Source organism: Alosa sapidissima, chromosome 3, assembly GCF_018492685.1.
Source record: "Alosa sapidissima isolate fAloSap1 chromosome 3, fAloSap1.pri, whole genome shotgun sequence".
NCBI lineage: Eukaryota > Metazoa > Chordata > Actinopteri > Clupeiformes > Clupeidae > Alosa > Alosa sapidissima.
In genome coordinates, this window is record NC_055959.1 from 13,426,192 (window position 1) to 13,442,976 (window position 16,785).

At 47.4% G+C, this 16,785-nt stretch overlaps 1 protein-coding gene across 4 annotated transcripts in view; it reads left to right on the top strand.

The window, feature by feature from the left end:
* Positions 1-16,785, top strand: part of kansl1b (KAT8 regulatory NSL complex subunit 1b) — a 72,389-nt gene that overhangs the window by 52,444 nt on the left and 3,160 nt on the right. For all 4 annotated transcript variants that reach the window (XM_042085710.1, XM_042085709.1, XM_042085708.1 and 1 more), the window contains 11 exons: positions 5,611-5,752; positions 6,722-6,817; positions 8,792-8,883; positions 9,129-9,321; positions 12,000-12,165; positions 13,598-13,795; positions 14,062-14,247; positions 15,264-15,418; positions 15,725-15,846; positions 15,970-16,027; positions 16,532-16,644. In XM_042085710.1, the coding sequence (XP_041941644.1) occupies positions 5,611-5,752; positions 6,722-6,817; positions 8,792-8,883; positions 9,129-9,321; positions 12,000-12,165; positions 13,598-13,795; positions 14,062-14,247; positions 15,264-15,418; positions 15,725-15,846; positions 15,970-16,027; positions 16,532-16,644 (1,521 nt within the window). The remainder of the gene's footprint in view (positions 1-5,610; positions 5,753-6,721; positions 6,818-8,791; positions 8,884-9,128; positions 9,322-11,999; positions 12,166-13,597; positions 13,796-14,061; positions 14,248-15,263; positions 15,419-15,724; positions 15,847-15,969; positions 16,028-16,531; positions 16,645-16,785) is intronic.

Sequence of the window (16,785 nt, forward strand, 5' to 3'; positions counted from 1 at the left end):
AGCAACAGCCAACTTTTACATAACTCTTGAAGGTAGCAAGCATAGCTAGGTTAACTGGTATGAGACTTAAAGGTGCACTTAGTGATCGTACGTGATTTGAAGCCCATACATTTTTTTTGTCACATATTTAGCAATCATCTCCTCATGATCTGCTAGTTGTCCATTCTGTGAGTACACTGTAAAAAAAATGGTCTCTGTAGGCAGCCCAGGCTCCAAAAACTGGAAACAAAGTGGGGGCAGCCTGTCCCCCAAACAAAAAAACTTTGTATGGAGTTTCTGTGGAAATAGTGAAGAGAGGGGTGAGCTACCTTAAACTATGCCTACCTGCTCTATTTTAGTCATAATGCTGGAAATCTTCACTGAGTGCTGTGACTTCCTTAGCCTACTTCTCACAAAGCTTTATCAGTATACCGAAACGTGCTGTTTCATGTGGGAATGAATGACCCTGTTCACATCTGGGCAGAAAGGTCTGACCTTGGCCATTTGATCGGATAGTACTTGTAATGTGAAACAAGTTGAAGTTCAAATTCTTGCCTATTGGATTAAAAAAAAAAAAAACTGCTGTGTGTGTCTTGCGTGTGTGCATCAGTGAGTAGGGAGGACAACTTTGCATTGAACTTAAAGTGAAGACCCTGCTTTAGGTGGCCATCTAAAACTGATTTTATGTGTCTTTACCTCTGTTTTCACCCTTGGGATTAGCAAGAATACTTGTACATTCGCTATGTGTTTGTGTATGCAAAGAAGGGAGCATTAGTCAGCGTGTTGTCGATATGGTCGCTCTGTGATTTCCATTAGAATGAAGTGATTTTGTAGTTGGCCCTCAGAAGCTCAGAACTCAATAAGCGGCAACAGAAAAGAAAGAAAAAACGCCAGCCAGCATTTTTATTGATTTATTCATGACTCACAGTAGTAGTGCAGAAAGAGAATACATTTACAGTAAAACACAGGCCCCTTCTGGGCTGTGTGTGTGTGTGTGTGTGTGTGTCCTGATGCAAAGGCACCTCTCTTAAAAACGCTCACTCAGATCCTCCCTTCCCTCCATTTTTCCCCAGTGCTTGGCTTCTCTCTTGCTCGCTGGTTCAGAGAATCTGGTCATGTGACTGATGGGGGGGGGGGGGGGGGTTGTACAGCAGAGGGCGAGGGCTGCACATCAGCCCCTTTGTTCTCCAGACTCCGCCCATTCAGAGAGCACACTCATTGCTCTATCTCCCGCCCTCACACACACACACACACTCTCACACACACACGCTTTCACTCACCAGGCCTATCTCTTTTTTTTTTCCTTCTCTTCACTCTCATGCCTCCCTCTTTCTTTCTCCATCTCTCCCTTCCTCTCCTCCCTTCCCCCCCCCCCGTCACCTTCTAGCTCCTCTTTCCGGGCCGTTATGTGTCCATTTGACAGCTACTGGAGGAGGGCTTAGTTCTGTGCTAATGGGCTCTAGTGTGGATGTCTGCAGTCTGGGGGCCTCTTATGGGTCTCCATTTTTGCACTGTTACGTAGCATCTGCCCACACATCTTTCATTACATGTCTCTTCTCCACCCATGTTATGAATTGCAACAGACAAATTTCCTGTCTATTTATATTCCTCTTTTTGCGTGGTGGTGTGTGTGTCTCTGTCTGTCTCTGTTTCTCTGTATTTGTGTGCATTTGTATTTGTCTACTAGTATGCTCTGTCTCTTTAAAATAGATCAGAGATGGCTCCAATGTTAAGATAATATTCATGTAATCCTCTGAGGGAGGCAGACATAGGAGCCAGACCATTTCCTGCCATCTCTCCCCATAAACTCTGCTGCTAAATGTTCTTCACCCGGATGTTTGTATGTTTCCTTGTTCTTATATTATGCATAAATGGTTGTGTAGGCCTGGAGAGCAGAATGGACACACCAAGAGGCAGCTATCACTGTGTGTGTGTGTGTGCTCATCACCTATGATACTTTTCTTTAATTGCCCCTAATGAGGAGGACCATAAAGCCTAACAGCTTATGGATGTTGGTCCTTTAAAACGGCAATGCTATTTTGCTGTAAGGTCATGAAGAGGAACAAGTGGTGATGGACTCACTGGGTCAGACTTTCTGTTTGGTCCCTTCTCTGCACATAGTTGCAAGGAAATAAATATTTGAGGAAATGTTCAAACATTTTCTCTGTGTTGCTTGAGCACTAATCACAGTGTTAGCCATCCTACTTAGATAACATGCATGGACATGTCTATCTCTGGAAAATGTGTGAGACTGGTTTAAATGTTCTCCTTGATGGAGAGAGGGAATACATCTGCCAGGTTACATGAGACAAAATAAGCACTGAGAGAATGCCCATTTGTTCTTCCTGAAAGGATGATGTGTCTCATTCCTGATACCGTTCAGTGGGCATTAACCCTCACCAGCCCTCCTCATCTCTCTCTCTCTCTCTCTCTCTCTCTCTCTCGCTTGTTTCTTTATGGAGCTGTTCTCTTTGGCACTGCTGTAGTCACTTCCCACACACCAGTGCTGCAGTCAAACTCACAGACTCACTCACTCGCACACACAAACACTTTGTCTCTCTCATCCTCTGACTCCCACATACAAACAAGATTTCCGACATCTGCAACACATTTTTTGCATACTGAAAGACGTACGTTCACCCTCTTAACCACACTTAACATCTGTATTCACATTCACATCTTTCTCTCTTGCTTTTCATCTCTGCCCCCACTGGTCTCCTGTGGAAGTGCAGCTGTTTCTGCCTGAGCCCCTCCCCCACACCAGACTCCTGTGGAAACATTTTAATTGGAAAAGAGGAATGGTGGGGGGATATTGCTCTGTGTTTGAGTGAAGCAGGAACTAGTAGACCTACATAGTTCACACTTTGCTGTTTGCTTATTATGCACAAATCGTATGTCAGTGTAACAATGGTTGCCACACTATATGCATATATGTGTGTGTTCGCGTACGCACGTGCGATTAGGCAGTAGGGAAAGACCGAAGTGCTGACGTACAAGACGAGAGGCTTAGGGTTTGGTGGGTTCCTGTGTGTGTGAGGTGAGGATGGGAGATGTAAGGACAGAGATGGGAATTGGTATGAGACATGTGCTGCAAAGAAACACACACACACACACAAACAGTCTGTGGGTTTGAAGGATTATCTTCTTCTGGGATGCTTTGTCTCAGTCTCACTCAACGTCTCACTCTCTCTGTTCTTTTGGGTTACGGTTGAGGGCTTTCTGATTCATTATGATTTTCTCCCTGTTGCACACAGTCCATACTGTTCTGGTGATGGCTCTGTGTTTGAGAATTCATGAGAATTGTAGGAAATTATAAAAGACCTCTGAGACTGAGAAGTGAGAAGAGGAGTGTATCAATAGGGTCTCTCTCTCTGTCTCTCTCTCTCTCTCTCCCTTCCCCCTCCACCCCCAGTATTCAATCAAGGGATCTTGTGCACTCTCTCTCTCTCCCTTCCCCCTCCACCCCCAGTATTCAATCAAGGGATCTTGTGCACTCTCTCTCTCTCCCTTCCCCCTCCACCCCCAGTATTCAATCAAGGGATCTTGTGCACTCTCTCTCTCTCCCTTCCCCCTCCACCCCCAGTATTCAATCAAGGGATCTTGTGCACTCTCTCTCTCTCCCTTCCCCCTCCACCCCCAGTATTCAATCAAGGGATCTTGTGCACTCTCTCTCTCTCCCTTCCCCCTCCACCCCCAGTATTCAATCAAGGGATCTTGTGCACTCTCTCTCTCTCCCTTCCCCCTCCACCCCCAGTATTCAATCAAGGGATCTTGTGCACTCTCTCTCTCTCCCTTCCCCCTCCACCCCCAGTATTCAATCAAGGGATCTTGTGCACTCTCTCTCTCTCCCTTCCCCCTCCACCCCCAGTATTCAATCAAGGGATCTTGTGCACTCTCTCTCTCTCCCTTCCCCCTCCACCCCCAGTATTCAATCAAGGGATCTTGTGCACTCTCTCTCTCTCCCTTCCCCCTCCACCCCCAGTATTCAATCAAGGGATCTTGTGCACTCTCTCTCTCTCCCTTCCCCCTCCACCCCCAGTATTCAATCAAGGGATCTTGTGCACTCTCTCTCTCTCCCTTCCCCCTCCACCCCCAGTATTCAATCAAGGGATCTTGTGCACTCTCTCTCTCTCCCTTCCCCCTCCACCCCCAGTATTCAATCAAGGGATCTTGTGCACTCTCTCTCTCTCCCTTCCCCCTCCACCCCCAGTATTCAATCAAGGGATCTTGTGCACTCTCTCTCTCTCCTGCCCCATCAATGTAGGGTCCTTTGTGGAGTTGCATTAATTTGTCAGAGTTGCCAATACAGGTTCATTCAGGAAATGTAAATCAAACAGTTTTGGGGAATAGATCTGAAGATTTTCAGTGTTCCGCCGCAGCATAGTAGTAATGCCTTGTCTCTTGTTGATTCTTATCTATGGAAGGGTCCTGTATTGAAGCATATTAATACTGCAGATGTTGAGTTGTTGAATTTTGTCATTGCCGGGTATTAGAATAGTGGGTTTTGGGGTGTTGGACATTCTGAGCTGTGTGTGTGAGTAAGTGAAATCTCTGGAAATCCGCTGTGGTACTGCGTTGTGTGTGTATGTGTGTGTGTGTGGAATGTAAAGTAGAGAAGCTGTAGTGATCTCTGTGGGCAGGGATAATGGAGAGTGGGTTATGTAACAGCACTCGCTCTAACTTACTCACTGACACACACACACACACTCTCTCTCTCTCTCTCTCTCTCTCTCTCTCTCTCTTTCACACACACTCTCTCACTCACACTTCTTTGCTCAATCTGTTTCTCAGCTTCATCTTCCTTTTTACTGGTGTCCCTTTTTCTGCTCTCCTCTCCTCTCTGCCTGCTAATGCAGGGAAATCTTGAGTGGTGCTGCTGCAGCTTGGTTCAGCCGAGGTCACGGTCCATGCTGCTGCAGCTTGGTTCAGCCGAGGTCACGGTCCATGCTGCTGCAGCTTGGTGCAGCCGAGGTCACGAGGTCACGGTCCATGCGGCCCCCCCCCCCCATGTCCAGGGGTTTTGGTGTTCTGTTGCCCCTGGTAGCTGGTCCGTTAGAGCACTTCTGCGTGTGTGTGTGTGTGTGTCCCATGTACAATTCACTCTCTCAAACATACTTCTTCCACTCTCGCTCTCTTTCCCTCGCGTTCACACACCCTCAAAACACACACACAAATGAGTTTTGCCCTGACCCTGCCAAATCTAATAAAGCAATAACCATTGAGAAAGCCAACCTGCCATCTGGCATACAGTCTATGAATTTTGTGCACCGGAGCTGTATTCGTACACTTAGCTTGTGCTTTCTCTCACTTGTAAATGACAACTTCAGACTCTCTCATATGATGTGAGAAGTCTTTTGATAATCTAATGATTGTGTGTAGGTGCAGGAGCGCTTAATCAGATATGACTATGATGGTTGAGTGTGCGTTTTATGGCAGTGATGCTGGTGTGTGCAGATGTTAATTGTATGTATGCATTTGCAGTGGGATTGTGTTGTGTTTGAGCACTATGTGGGTCTGATTATTATGTTCATGGAGTTTTGTAATGCGTGTGTGGTGTTTTAAAGTGTTGTGTGATCTGAATGCTGAGTGTTGTTATTAATGTCTGTGTTGTGTGTCTGTGTTTCCTGGTAGATGGCGACGTGCAGAGGGGCGTTATGCTGTGGACCGGGCCTCCATTATCAGCCACTGGAACTGGCTTCAGGCTCATGTGTCAGACCTGGAGTACCGCATCCGCCAGCAGACAGACATCTACAGACAGATCCGCTCCAGCAAGGTACACACATACACAGCATCCACCAACAGCCATCTACAGACAGATCCGCTCCAGTAAAGTACACACACACACACAAATACACACACTGATCTGCCAGCAGACAGACTTCCAATGCACATCACAACACAGAGCACATCTTCAGGCTTATTCTTTGCACACACACACGCAAACAACATCCACCAGACAGAAATCTACAGACAGATCCCATCTAGCTTGGTGACATTCAGTCAGATGTACTTCGGCAAGGTCAGACCCATCTGCAACGTTGTCATGGTAACAACATCCCCCTCACACACACATTCATGCAAGCCATAGCTCCAGCAGGCAACAATGTTCACGCTTTTATATGTGTGCTCTCATGCACACATTTGTGTGCACCCGTTTGGAAGTGAGATGTCTCACCTTCACTGCAAATGGGAGTGGGAATATGATTGTGGCAGTCCCCTGTGCAGCTCTTAATTTAAGCCTGTGAAATACAACACGCCATCACATGACTTCAGTGTCAGCTGACATCCTTCAACGGTCACTCACACACACACACACACACACACACATACACACAGCTGTATGTTCATTATCTCTCTCACACATTATCTCTGCACTCCCTCATTTTTTAACTCTCTTGTCCCTCCTCCCTCCCACTACTTTTCAGTCATATCCCCTGGTTGTTTTCCTCCGACACCTTTCTTGCCCACTCCTTAGTCTTCTTGCCCTCTTCTCCTTTCCTCCCCATTTTTCCTCTCTCCTTTTTGCTCTCCTCTCTGCCTCCTGTTCTCTCTTCTTTATCTTCTCTTCCTCCTCTCTATCTGTTCCTTTTCTCCTTCCTCTATTCCTCCTCTCTATCTGTTCCTTCTCGCCTTCCTCTCTTGCCCCTCTCCTTCTTCTCACCTTCCTCCTGCGCGTCCTCACAGCTCCTCCTCTCTCTCTCTGCCTCACTGACAGCGAGTCCTCTCCCTGTTCCTCTTGCAGGGCCCTGTTGTGTTGGGAGATACCGCCCCTGGAGAGCCCTCATTGGAGGAAGTGTGTGAGGTGAAGGAGGAGCCAGTCTCTTGCCAAGTGTCTCAGGTATTGTATACTTTATAAAAGCACTGCTAAAACATTCCATTATTGATTATTACAAGAGGTATTTTACATGAATCCATTAGCTACAAATGACTTAGGTAGTTATATATGTACATTATGTACATTAACACATCAGGTATGTGTATGGCCAAATGCATCGGCTAATCAACTGTGTTGTGAGAGGGTAACACCTCATCCACTAAGGTGCCGTTTACACGACGCCGGTTTTTGTGAAACCGGTGAGGTTTTGTTAACGGTTATGCCTTGCGTGTACACGACGCCGACAGTTTAGGAGACTGAAACCGATAGCTTTTGAAACCGGCTTCCGAAGTGGGAACTTTTGAAACCGCCGGCTAACTTTCGCCGTGTAGACGCCTGTAGGTGCTAAGCCGGCAACTTTATGACGACATAGCCCCACCTCTCAAGTCAGCCACGGCACTCGACCTGACATGCTGCTTGTCAAAACAAACCAAACCATTTATCATATTAAAATGTTTGTCTTTCCCCTGTCATGATTTATGTGCACAATGTAGCCTAATCAGCCTTTAGTGGCTAAGTTAGAAGCACACGTTAGCTTAACTTAGTTAAACATTAGCTTACTGCGTGTTAGTGTTTTCTCCAGTGGTGCTCAGACCTAATGCAATGCGTAGGCTAAGCATTTGCTAATGCAATGTGTAGGCTAAGCATTTAAAATTTCACATAGCAGTCACATACCTTGAAAATGAACTTTATTAGTTTAACAGTTGAATTGAAAACCGAATTGTCTGTAGTCTCCTTATTTCATGCGACTGCTTAACCAGTGCCCTTATTAGACATTCTCAATGTTTTCTTCTACGCGATTCACGCAAAATTATCGTGAAGCTTCTGCACAGCGGCGCCAATCGACTGGTCTGGCATATGTACTACAGCACATTTAGCCGGTTACACCTCTGTGTGTACACACAAGGTTTTTTTCTTGCCGGTGTCGTTAAAGGTGTGAAAGCGGTAAGAGAAAATTCACCCGGCGGTTTCGTGTAAACGGCCCCTAAGTTGTGAGGTAGCTTTACAAGTTGTGAGGTACTTTACCGTGATAATGATGGTGATGGTCAAGGTGGTGGTGAAGCTTTTAGCATTTAGAATGGCCAGAATTTGAATTGATTGGTCCTGTACGTCACTGTTGGCCCCGATTGCATTCTCCAGTGCGAGTTTGAAAAAATACCGCTGAGTGACTGAGATTGTTGTTTCTCACCATTAGCTGTTTTCATGGTGAAGCTTTTGTTGTCATTGGAATACAAGTAATGTTTCCTTCAACAAGGACCACTGGTGTTGTGTTGTGTGTGTGTGTGTGAGAGAGAGAGAGAGGCTGAGTATTTTCTGTGTAGATGTGTGTGAGGGAAAGGGAGAGTATTAAACCATGTAAAGCTGGATTAAAGTGAAAACATTGTGTGAAAGAGTGAGAACCACAGGCTGGGAGTCTAATGGATGAAAGAGGGTGAAAGGAGTTAAGGAGTTAAAATGTATATGAGTGAGTAAGGGGACTGAGTTTGTATGTGGGAGATCTTAGTCCAGTCACAGATGCGTCAACAAAGGTAGTTTTCCCAGTACTTCCTCCCTTAACGCTCACCCAGAACTCGAAGATTGTACTGTGGCAACTTGCCTATTTTAAAAAAATGTTGGCTCCTCCAGCGCCCCACTGCCCTCTGGGTTGTGGAGAGTGTTGCTGGGAGTTTTTGCCTGGAGTTTCGGCGACTGGTTCATAGAAAGGGTGGGGTGCAGGGTGAGTGTGTGTGTGTGTGGAGGGGGAGTTCCAAAAACACTGGTGGTCTTTGTTCTGTCGTGCCAAGTGCAGTTGAACATCCTCTGCCAGGCCCAACTTCAGAGGAATGCAACAGACTGCCCATTCCCCCCCTCCAAGCAGTGGTGTCACCCAGTGCAGCAAGCCCATCAGGGGTTTCCACGTCAACCCCCATGTGATTGGCTCGTTTGCTCTCCCCGCAGGACTTTGGCTCTGACGTCCCGGAGAGTTCCACAGACCCAGGCTTGAGGAAGGCGTATCCTTCAGGGAAGCAGGTCAATGGGGTCATCAACAAGTAAGAACTCGTCTACACACACACAGACACTTATTCTCACTAATTCTTTCTCACTTGGCTCTCTGTGTTTATGCCCCATAGCTTTGAATTGTTCAGACTTTATATTGATCAGAACAGTGATTTTGAAACAATAATAGTTACCTTTTAAGAAATGGCAGATCCCATTTCCAGTGACCCTCAGTGTATTCTCTCTCTTATTACTATTACTAACTATTTCAGTATTCTCTCTGTTTCTCTCTCTCTAGTTTGAGGCCTGCTTCTTCAGAGACGGGCGACTCAGAGGAGCAATATCAGCAGCAGCCGCAGTGGGGGAGCGTGTCGTGTGCGGCCTCCTCCCCCCCTGACCACACATGTGTGGCTGCTCGCACACGACCCCTCATCAGCTGCAAGAGACGACGACTCGTCAGACCAAGCACACTCACCAACCTCAACCGCAAGGTGTGTGTGTCTGTGTGTGTGTGTGTGTGTGTAGGTAGGTGGGTTTGTATGTTTGTGCTGCTTTGTATGTGTACCCACAGACTTTTGTGGCGGTACAATGAGGGCTGAGCTGGCAGCATGAATATTGGTAATGTATGTTGTGTGGACAAATATTTACAGGAAAGTTTAGTGGTGGCAGATAAAAGCTAGTGTGTGTGTGTGCTCGTTTTGTCAGACCAGACATTGCAAAAATGCAAACCCAAAATATTTCATTACCATATTCAAACCTGAAAAGCATTTGAATTCAGATGAGCTGATAATGTACATCCTGCGTGGATAGTTGTCCTCCCAGCCTCTCTGGTTTTGGGTTTGGCTCCAGGAGGGTTTCTGGGCTTCGGTTCAGGGCTCATAATATTGTGCATGTTTCATCACTGAGTCACCCTGCACGCTCATTAACAAACATGAGTGGATCGGAGCGGGACCAGTACTGGGCCCAGTGCCCAGCCCGCTGATCGGAGCTCAGCTCAAGTGTCTTCTCACGCCGCTCCCGCTGTGCCTGACGTCCACTCCCAGCTGTTCTGGGATCAGCTGCAGTAACCTGAAGCGGCTCTGTGTCACGGTCCTGCTGGGCCTTAGCTCTTTTCACAGCCCTGGGACCTATTACAGCAAGCCTGCTCTTCCAGCTCACACTGTGAACAGTGTTTCCAAATACCCCTCTGTCTCGGGGTAAAGCGGTCTTAAGCAGGTAAAAGCAGTCTGCTCATCCATAGTTAGCGGTGAATTCATTAAATCTGCGAGCTGAGATGAAGTGAGTGACTTGTAGTTCTTTGGTGATACATATTTGATGTCATGAGGAAGATGAACACTGCTAAATGATCACCACTCCACCTTCTTGGTGAATGACCAAATAAATACTACACTTCCCAGGATTCCATGCTGTGTGGCCGTCTTTCTGACTCCCACGATGTAAAATAGCAAATATTCTGCTCCTCCACCGCAGGCAGTGAACTGTTTGGGTTCTTTGTTGGACAGCCTACAGACTGCATCTTGCAGAGCAGAGGGAACTGGGACTTTTGCAATGACCAGCTTCTCACAGGCCCATTCTATCATTAAATGGGCAACTTACGAACACAGGAAGAGGGCCATCATGAGTGTGGGCATTTGGCGAATGTGTTATTCATTCATTGATTCGCTCTTGAAGTTGACCTCCCACTCCTACAGCCTTGATTCCTGACAGGTGCATGGAGACAATACTCAGTGTAGAACAAAGATGAATGGAATTTCGTACAGCAGCAGCAGACTCGACACGTTGGGAAAAAATGGTCCTTTTAAGAGAAAAGGACACGATCACACAAACGCCATTTGGCTCCGTGCTTGGAGCTTCATCCACGTCAGCCTCTCATCATCACTGGCGAGCGTTTGGAGCAGTCGGTCGCGTGTAGGCGTGCCAGCACTCGCTCTGAGCTGCCAGCACGTGCAGCCCCAGATCTGGGGCTCATAAATGAGGCAACAGAGAGAAGTCTGGAGGCGGCGTACGCCCCAACCCTCCTCTTTGAGCCTCTTGTTTTTGATGGGCTCGCTCTGCGCTCGGTGTCTGGTCAGGATTTCGTTTCGGGTTTTTTTGAGTGGGAGAAGAGAGCATCATGGGAAATGAGCGTAGCTGCCATGAGAGCAGACGAAGAGTGATTGGGGGGGGGGGGGAAATGTAGGTCACTGGTCTGTGGCACTGTCGGGGGGAGGGGCGTCTCTGTGTGTGTGGATTTGCATGTCTGTGATCTGAGAGTGAGCAAGAAGTGCACATCCGGAAGAGTGAGTTTTTAGTGTGTTAATGAACACAGTGTTTTGGTGTTGTGTGAAAGAACACAATGTGTGTTAATTAATGTGTGAAGATGAGAGTTTGCTCCCTATAGCGGTGGAGGGAATTTGGTGTCTGTATGAGGACTAGAAAGAGAGAGAGGCGAGGGTGGGGTGCTACCGTAGTTAGAATCAATGCAGGAATTTTAATGTGTGGTAATGTGTGCCAGATGTAATCAACTGAGGAGCATCTAACATGAACATGGCCATGTATTATTTGTATTTTGTGGTTTTGTAGATTCAAATAGAGTGGCTGTGAGGGTCCTTATCTGATGAGGCTTTAAAGGGGTGTGGTGTTTGAACGTGTCCTCTCTCCGTCTGAGGCTGTGTTCTTTAACGACGGCTGCACTCTTCCTCATCAGTGCTCTTTGTTGTGTGGTGAAAGAGTTTAGAAAGAGTTCTGATTGTATTGTCTTGTCTCTTCCTCCTTCAGTCTGGGTGTGAGTTTTTGAGTGTGTCTCTGCTCATGATTTTGTGTAGGGTCACTTTACCACAGGGTTGTGTGTCAGTGTGTGTGTGTCTGTATCTGTATATGTGGTCCCCACCTATGATTTTTTTCCCATGAGTATTTTTGTAATTGGGTTCATTAGAGCAAGCCACATTGGTGAAAAGATATGTAAAAAAGAGAGATGACATTTGTTTAGATGGTGTGCATCATGGTTTTCTCTGCAGTCCTGTGTGTGTGTGTGTGTGCGTGTGTGTGTTGATATGTCTAACTGTGTGTGTGTGTGTATATGATCTCTTCAGCTGTGTGTGTGTAATATCTTTAACTGTCCATATGAGATCCTTAGCTGTGTGTGTGTGTTGATGTGTCTTAACTGTGTGTGTGTCCGTGTCCTGTGCAGGTCCAGCGTGTGAGTGTGTGTCGCTGCAGCTGTGAGGCGAACCCTCAGTGTATGACGTGTGTCGGCCGCTCCACCCCGCCACTCGAGCCACACTATGATCGGCCCTTACTGGAGCGCCTGTCTCAGTACGACCCCAGCGTCCACCCCATCCTGTCCTTCACAGACGGTGAGACACACACACACACCCAGACAGACACCCTGTCTCTCACTCACCCTTTTTGATCAGATAGACCCACATGTATGTGGAAAACTCTCCAAGAGACATTTATAGAAACCTGTTAAAGCCCAAACATGAATCTTCTGAAGCCCAAATCACCCACGCACCAATCAGGCACATCACCTTTTTCATGTGCACTTCATAGTAGGCACTTAGCAGGCTGCAAACACACAGTGGTGCCTCAGAGGAATGTGCCCTTTATAGTGTGTGACTGTTATGTAAGAATGGACCCTCTAGTGTAGATGGCGTGAGCAGGCACTGGCCCTCAGATGGGCCTTCTGTAGCCCGTACAAGTGAAAACCATAAGATTCTGATTCATACAGAGAGCTCTTAGTGCAACATCCCACCCTTCAGTGTGTATGTATGTCACAGCACAACCTAATGAGTCACAGGAGTTGTGATGTTCCTGTTTGGATGGGAGAACAAGAGCAGGATCATGTGACGTGGGGTCAGGAGGGTCAGTGTTTACAGGAACACACGCGGCCCCTGTTGGCTGCCCCTGCTGACGCCCACACCCTCACATTGTAATTAGCACGCACTTGGATGTCTGCAATCAGCCACGTGCAGTTGTTTGTCGGACACAACACTCAGACATATAGTCGGATATATAATTACCAAGGTGGCGGTGTCCTGTTCTGTAAGGACGCCGTTCGAAGACCAACACATGACACAATGTCTGTGGTCTTTATATGTTCTTTTATTTGCCCCCTCTGTTTTGTTGCCCTCTCTCTCTCTCTCTCTCTCTCTCTCTCTCAAACACGCACAAAGAAAACCTCCCACAGTCCCACTGACTGTTCTGTTTTCCTCCTCACCACACCCCACAGTGGGTCTGTCAGTGCCGGGACTCAACAATGGGCCACAGAGACGCTCACCATCAGGATGGCAGAAAGCGTAGAGCACCAGAATGAAAGCAGGGAGGGAGGGAGGAAGAGAGAGCCGAACACCACAGGGGGTCTGTTGAGCAGTATTTGTGCCACCTGGTGGCGGTGAGGGGGAACTGCAGCGCAACCCCAGCGCCATGTAAACCAATCCAGTATGAAGGCAGAGAGGGCTCTTTGGTGACATGAGAGAGCAGCAGTGGGGAGAGACAGATGGTGCTGGTTATTGATGGCTGGTACATGTTAACTGATGCCTCGGAGGTGTTGTATAAGGTTATCAGTGTCTGTAAATGGAAAAGAGCTAGTGAACCAGGTGCCATTGTAAAAATCCTTTTTTTTTTTTTTAACAAAAATCTGTCACTAGTTTAGAAAACTAGTAATAATTGGCCATTCACCTTAATAAAACGTTATCCCTCATTTCTCCTTACTCTCTATCCCTCTCTTCTTTCCTTTTTTCTCCTCCCTCTTTCTCTCTCTCTCTCTCTCTCCCTTCCTCCCCTCAGATGTCATGATGAGTCTGCACATGCAGCGTCTGCTGAAATCTCATTGGCAAAGCCGACCGCTGGAGAAGATCAAGCCCATCAAGAAGCTGTCACTCAAACACAAGCTCTCCCTCGGCTCCCGGCCCTCTGATCCCGCCTCCTCGTCATCCTGCTCCAAAGACAAACACAAGCTGTCCAACTCGCTCTCGTCCACTGTCCGTAAGTACAGCCTCCCTCTCACCCCTTATTAAGGCTCAAGCCAGCACTGCAGTAGTGGCTCACCTGTTATTAAAGTTGAGCACGCTCACATACTATAAGTGGTTGAAGTCCCATGAGCCAACAGTGCACCTTCACAATTAGGAACTGACATGTGAACACACGGGTTCTTAGTCACATGAACTAAGTAGAGAGCTTTTTCTCTCAGCCTTTGTGTTTCATGCTGAACTCCGTTTGGTCTCCTCTGCCCACCTGCCCCCATTCCTCAGGCCTGTCCCATCATAAGATGCGCAGTGAGAAGCTCCATCGCCAGCAGTTCAACAGCCTCCTGAGTGCCTCCAAGCTTGAGGGACGCCATCACCGCGGAGACAGGGGACCCACAGTGTCCCACGGTGCCTATGACAAGACGTACAGTCGCAAGAGGCCCCGTGAGCACTCTCTGGAGAGGATGGAGAGTGAGTACACCTCTGCTCTCCTTGCTTCTCCCCTCTCCCCACTCTCCTTAAGCGTCCTACATACTCGCCACTCCCGACCGGTAGCGCGACAATGTGACCGTCACGGGAGCGCCGTAACCATTTATACTCGCGCGTGGTGGTCGCGACACTAGTTGCAATATTCTCCTGAATTGGCATTGGCCTCAATGGCAGCAAAAACTACACTCTGTGATGATACTTCAGACTTCGGTTGCTGCTATTCACAACTACCATCATTACCATCTAGTTTCCAAGATGTGTACAGCTAGATAGATAGATAGATAGATACTTTATTCATCCCGAGGGAAATTTTAGCAAGTAAGCTAGCTGGCTGGTGCTGAGAAATGAGTTTGTGTAATTTCCTGAGGTGGAAAGAGATTTTTTTTAGGTCTTAGATATCCTTTGGTTGAAAATAAATATCTTTGTTACCTTTTGCTGTATTATTCGCATGTCCCTTGGTCCTAGGTCTTTCATCTTAATTCCCTCTCTCTGGTAGCTTCATTAACTTATTCAGCAAACTATTTAAAAATCACGAACTCTCGCTGGTAACCTAGCCAGGTTAATTTCCCTCTCTTCTCAAACTGACACTTCAAACATGTTTATTTAAGATGTGGGCTAGGCTATATGAAATGCCTGAATGTGGTTGATGTCTGTATAGAGGCACGCATGCTCCCTGATCTTGGCTTCAAGCTCATCCTGCTTGTCGCGCGCATCTGAAAAAAAAATCTCCTGTGCATGACCTGCCTGCGGGAGGCTGAAATTTCTCGTGCGTCAGAGAAAATGACGCAACTTTGACGTCACATTGTCGTGCTACCGGTCGGGTGCGGCGAGTATGTAGTACGCTTTAGCTTCTCCTCTACTAGTCTGTTTCTCTCTCTCCCTCTGCATTGCTTTTCTCTTTCTGGTTCTCATCTGTGTTTTTATACATTTTTCTCTGCCTTTGTCTCTGACAGGTTTTTCAGCCATTCAGTACAGTAATCACCAATCTGTTTCCCCAGACACCCCAAAGCTATATACGGATGTGGGGAGCCCGTGTCCATCTCTGTCGGGGGTGCAGACCCCCACCCACAGCCCCCTCCTGAGGCAGATCTCCACCTCCTCCGAGACCTCCACACCCCTCTCTCTCACTGGACAGAGCGCTACCAGCACCCCGGTATGACCCTCTGTCCACGCGTGCATGTGTGCGTGCGTGTGTGTGTGAGTAAGCATAAATGTATGTGACAGTATGCGGAAATATGTGAGTGTACCTTTGTGTTCTTCAAGTACAGGAATGTGGTCTCACTATGCATGTGTATGATTGGAGTTTCCGACGTGTGTTCTAATGAGTAGGGGAAAGGCCATTGTGTGTGCAACAGAGAATGTGTCAAGAGTGCCTGTGTGCTGTAGGTGGGGGAGGAACTCTTATGTGTTTATCCGTGTGTGTGTGTATGTGAGGGTAACCAATGTCTGCTTTGTTTAGACCCCCATTCGCAGGAGGAGAGGAGAGAGCTCCTTTGACATCAACAACATCGTCATTCCCATGTCGGTAGCGGCCACCACCAGAGTGGAGAAGCTGCAGTACAAAGAAATCCTCACACCCAGGTCAGCACTGCAGACACAATCATGAACTTAACAGAGGCACATATAGATATGAGTGCTGAACCCGCCAACAGGCACAAACACTTTTTATTATTTTATTTTTTTAACACTCTTGTGTGTTTCCAGCTGGAGGGAGGTGGATGTCTGTGCCAAGCCCATATCAGCTGAGGATGACACCGTGGAGGTAGGCCTAAAACATGTGTCTCGTCAAGACAAGAAGAGAGATCTGTATAGAGCTTATCAGAATACTGTGGCACTCAGTAAACGGTCACTCAATGGGTCATTAGCATGATCATTGCTACAGGCCCACGAACACCCAGGCAGACCAGTACTGGGTCATTATCAGTCAAGTCCGGACTCGTGTTCCACTCAGCAGTGTCCGTGTGCATGCCATCTGTGACTCCTCGAGTATCATACATGACACAAAATGTCACGGCTGAGCTGAACCCTCTTCTGCTGTTCCACTCATTGGTCATGTGATGCTTCTGATATTTAGGGTGACCCAGGCCTACCTTCACACACCAGTTTCTGCCCTTCACCTTCTCTGATTTGTTTTGTGTCTTTCTTTTATAATTATTATTTTTATTTTTTTATTGCTTTTGGTCACACACTCTACCATCCTCTGCCCTCACCCCATTGTGCCGTTGTCCTAACCCTCTGTTTGTCTCAATCCTCTGTTTCCTCTCAGGTGGAGGATCTCACTGACACGGCGTTCGGTCAGCTGCACCAGCCATGTGAAGACCAGGAGCGCTCCCGCTGGAGTTGGACTGCCACCGCCGTCGCCATGCGCAGGGGAAGCCGGTGGGTAAACACAACCTCGGTCACACATACACACTTATAACGAGGGCAACCTAACCTACAACAACACAAATAGGCACCTTGACAATATTGCCTCGTACACATATTATAGTGCACTTTTAATGGTCTCAACCATGAAACTAA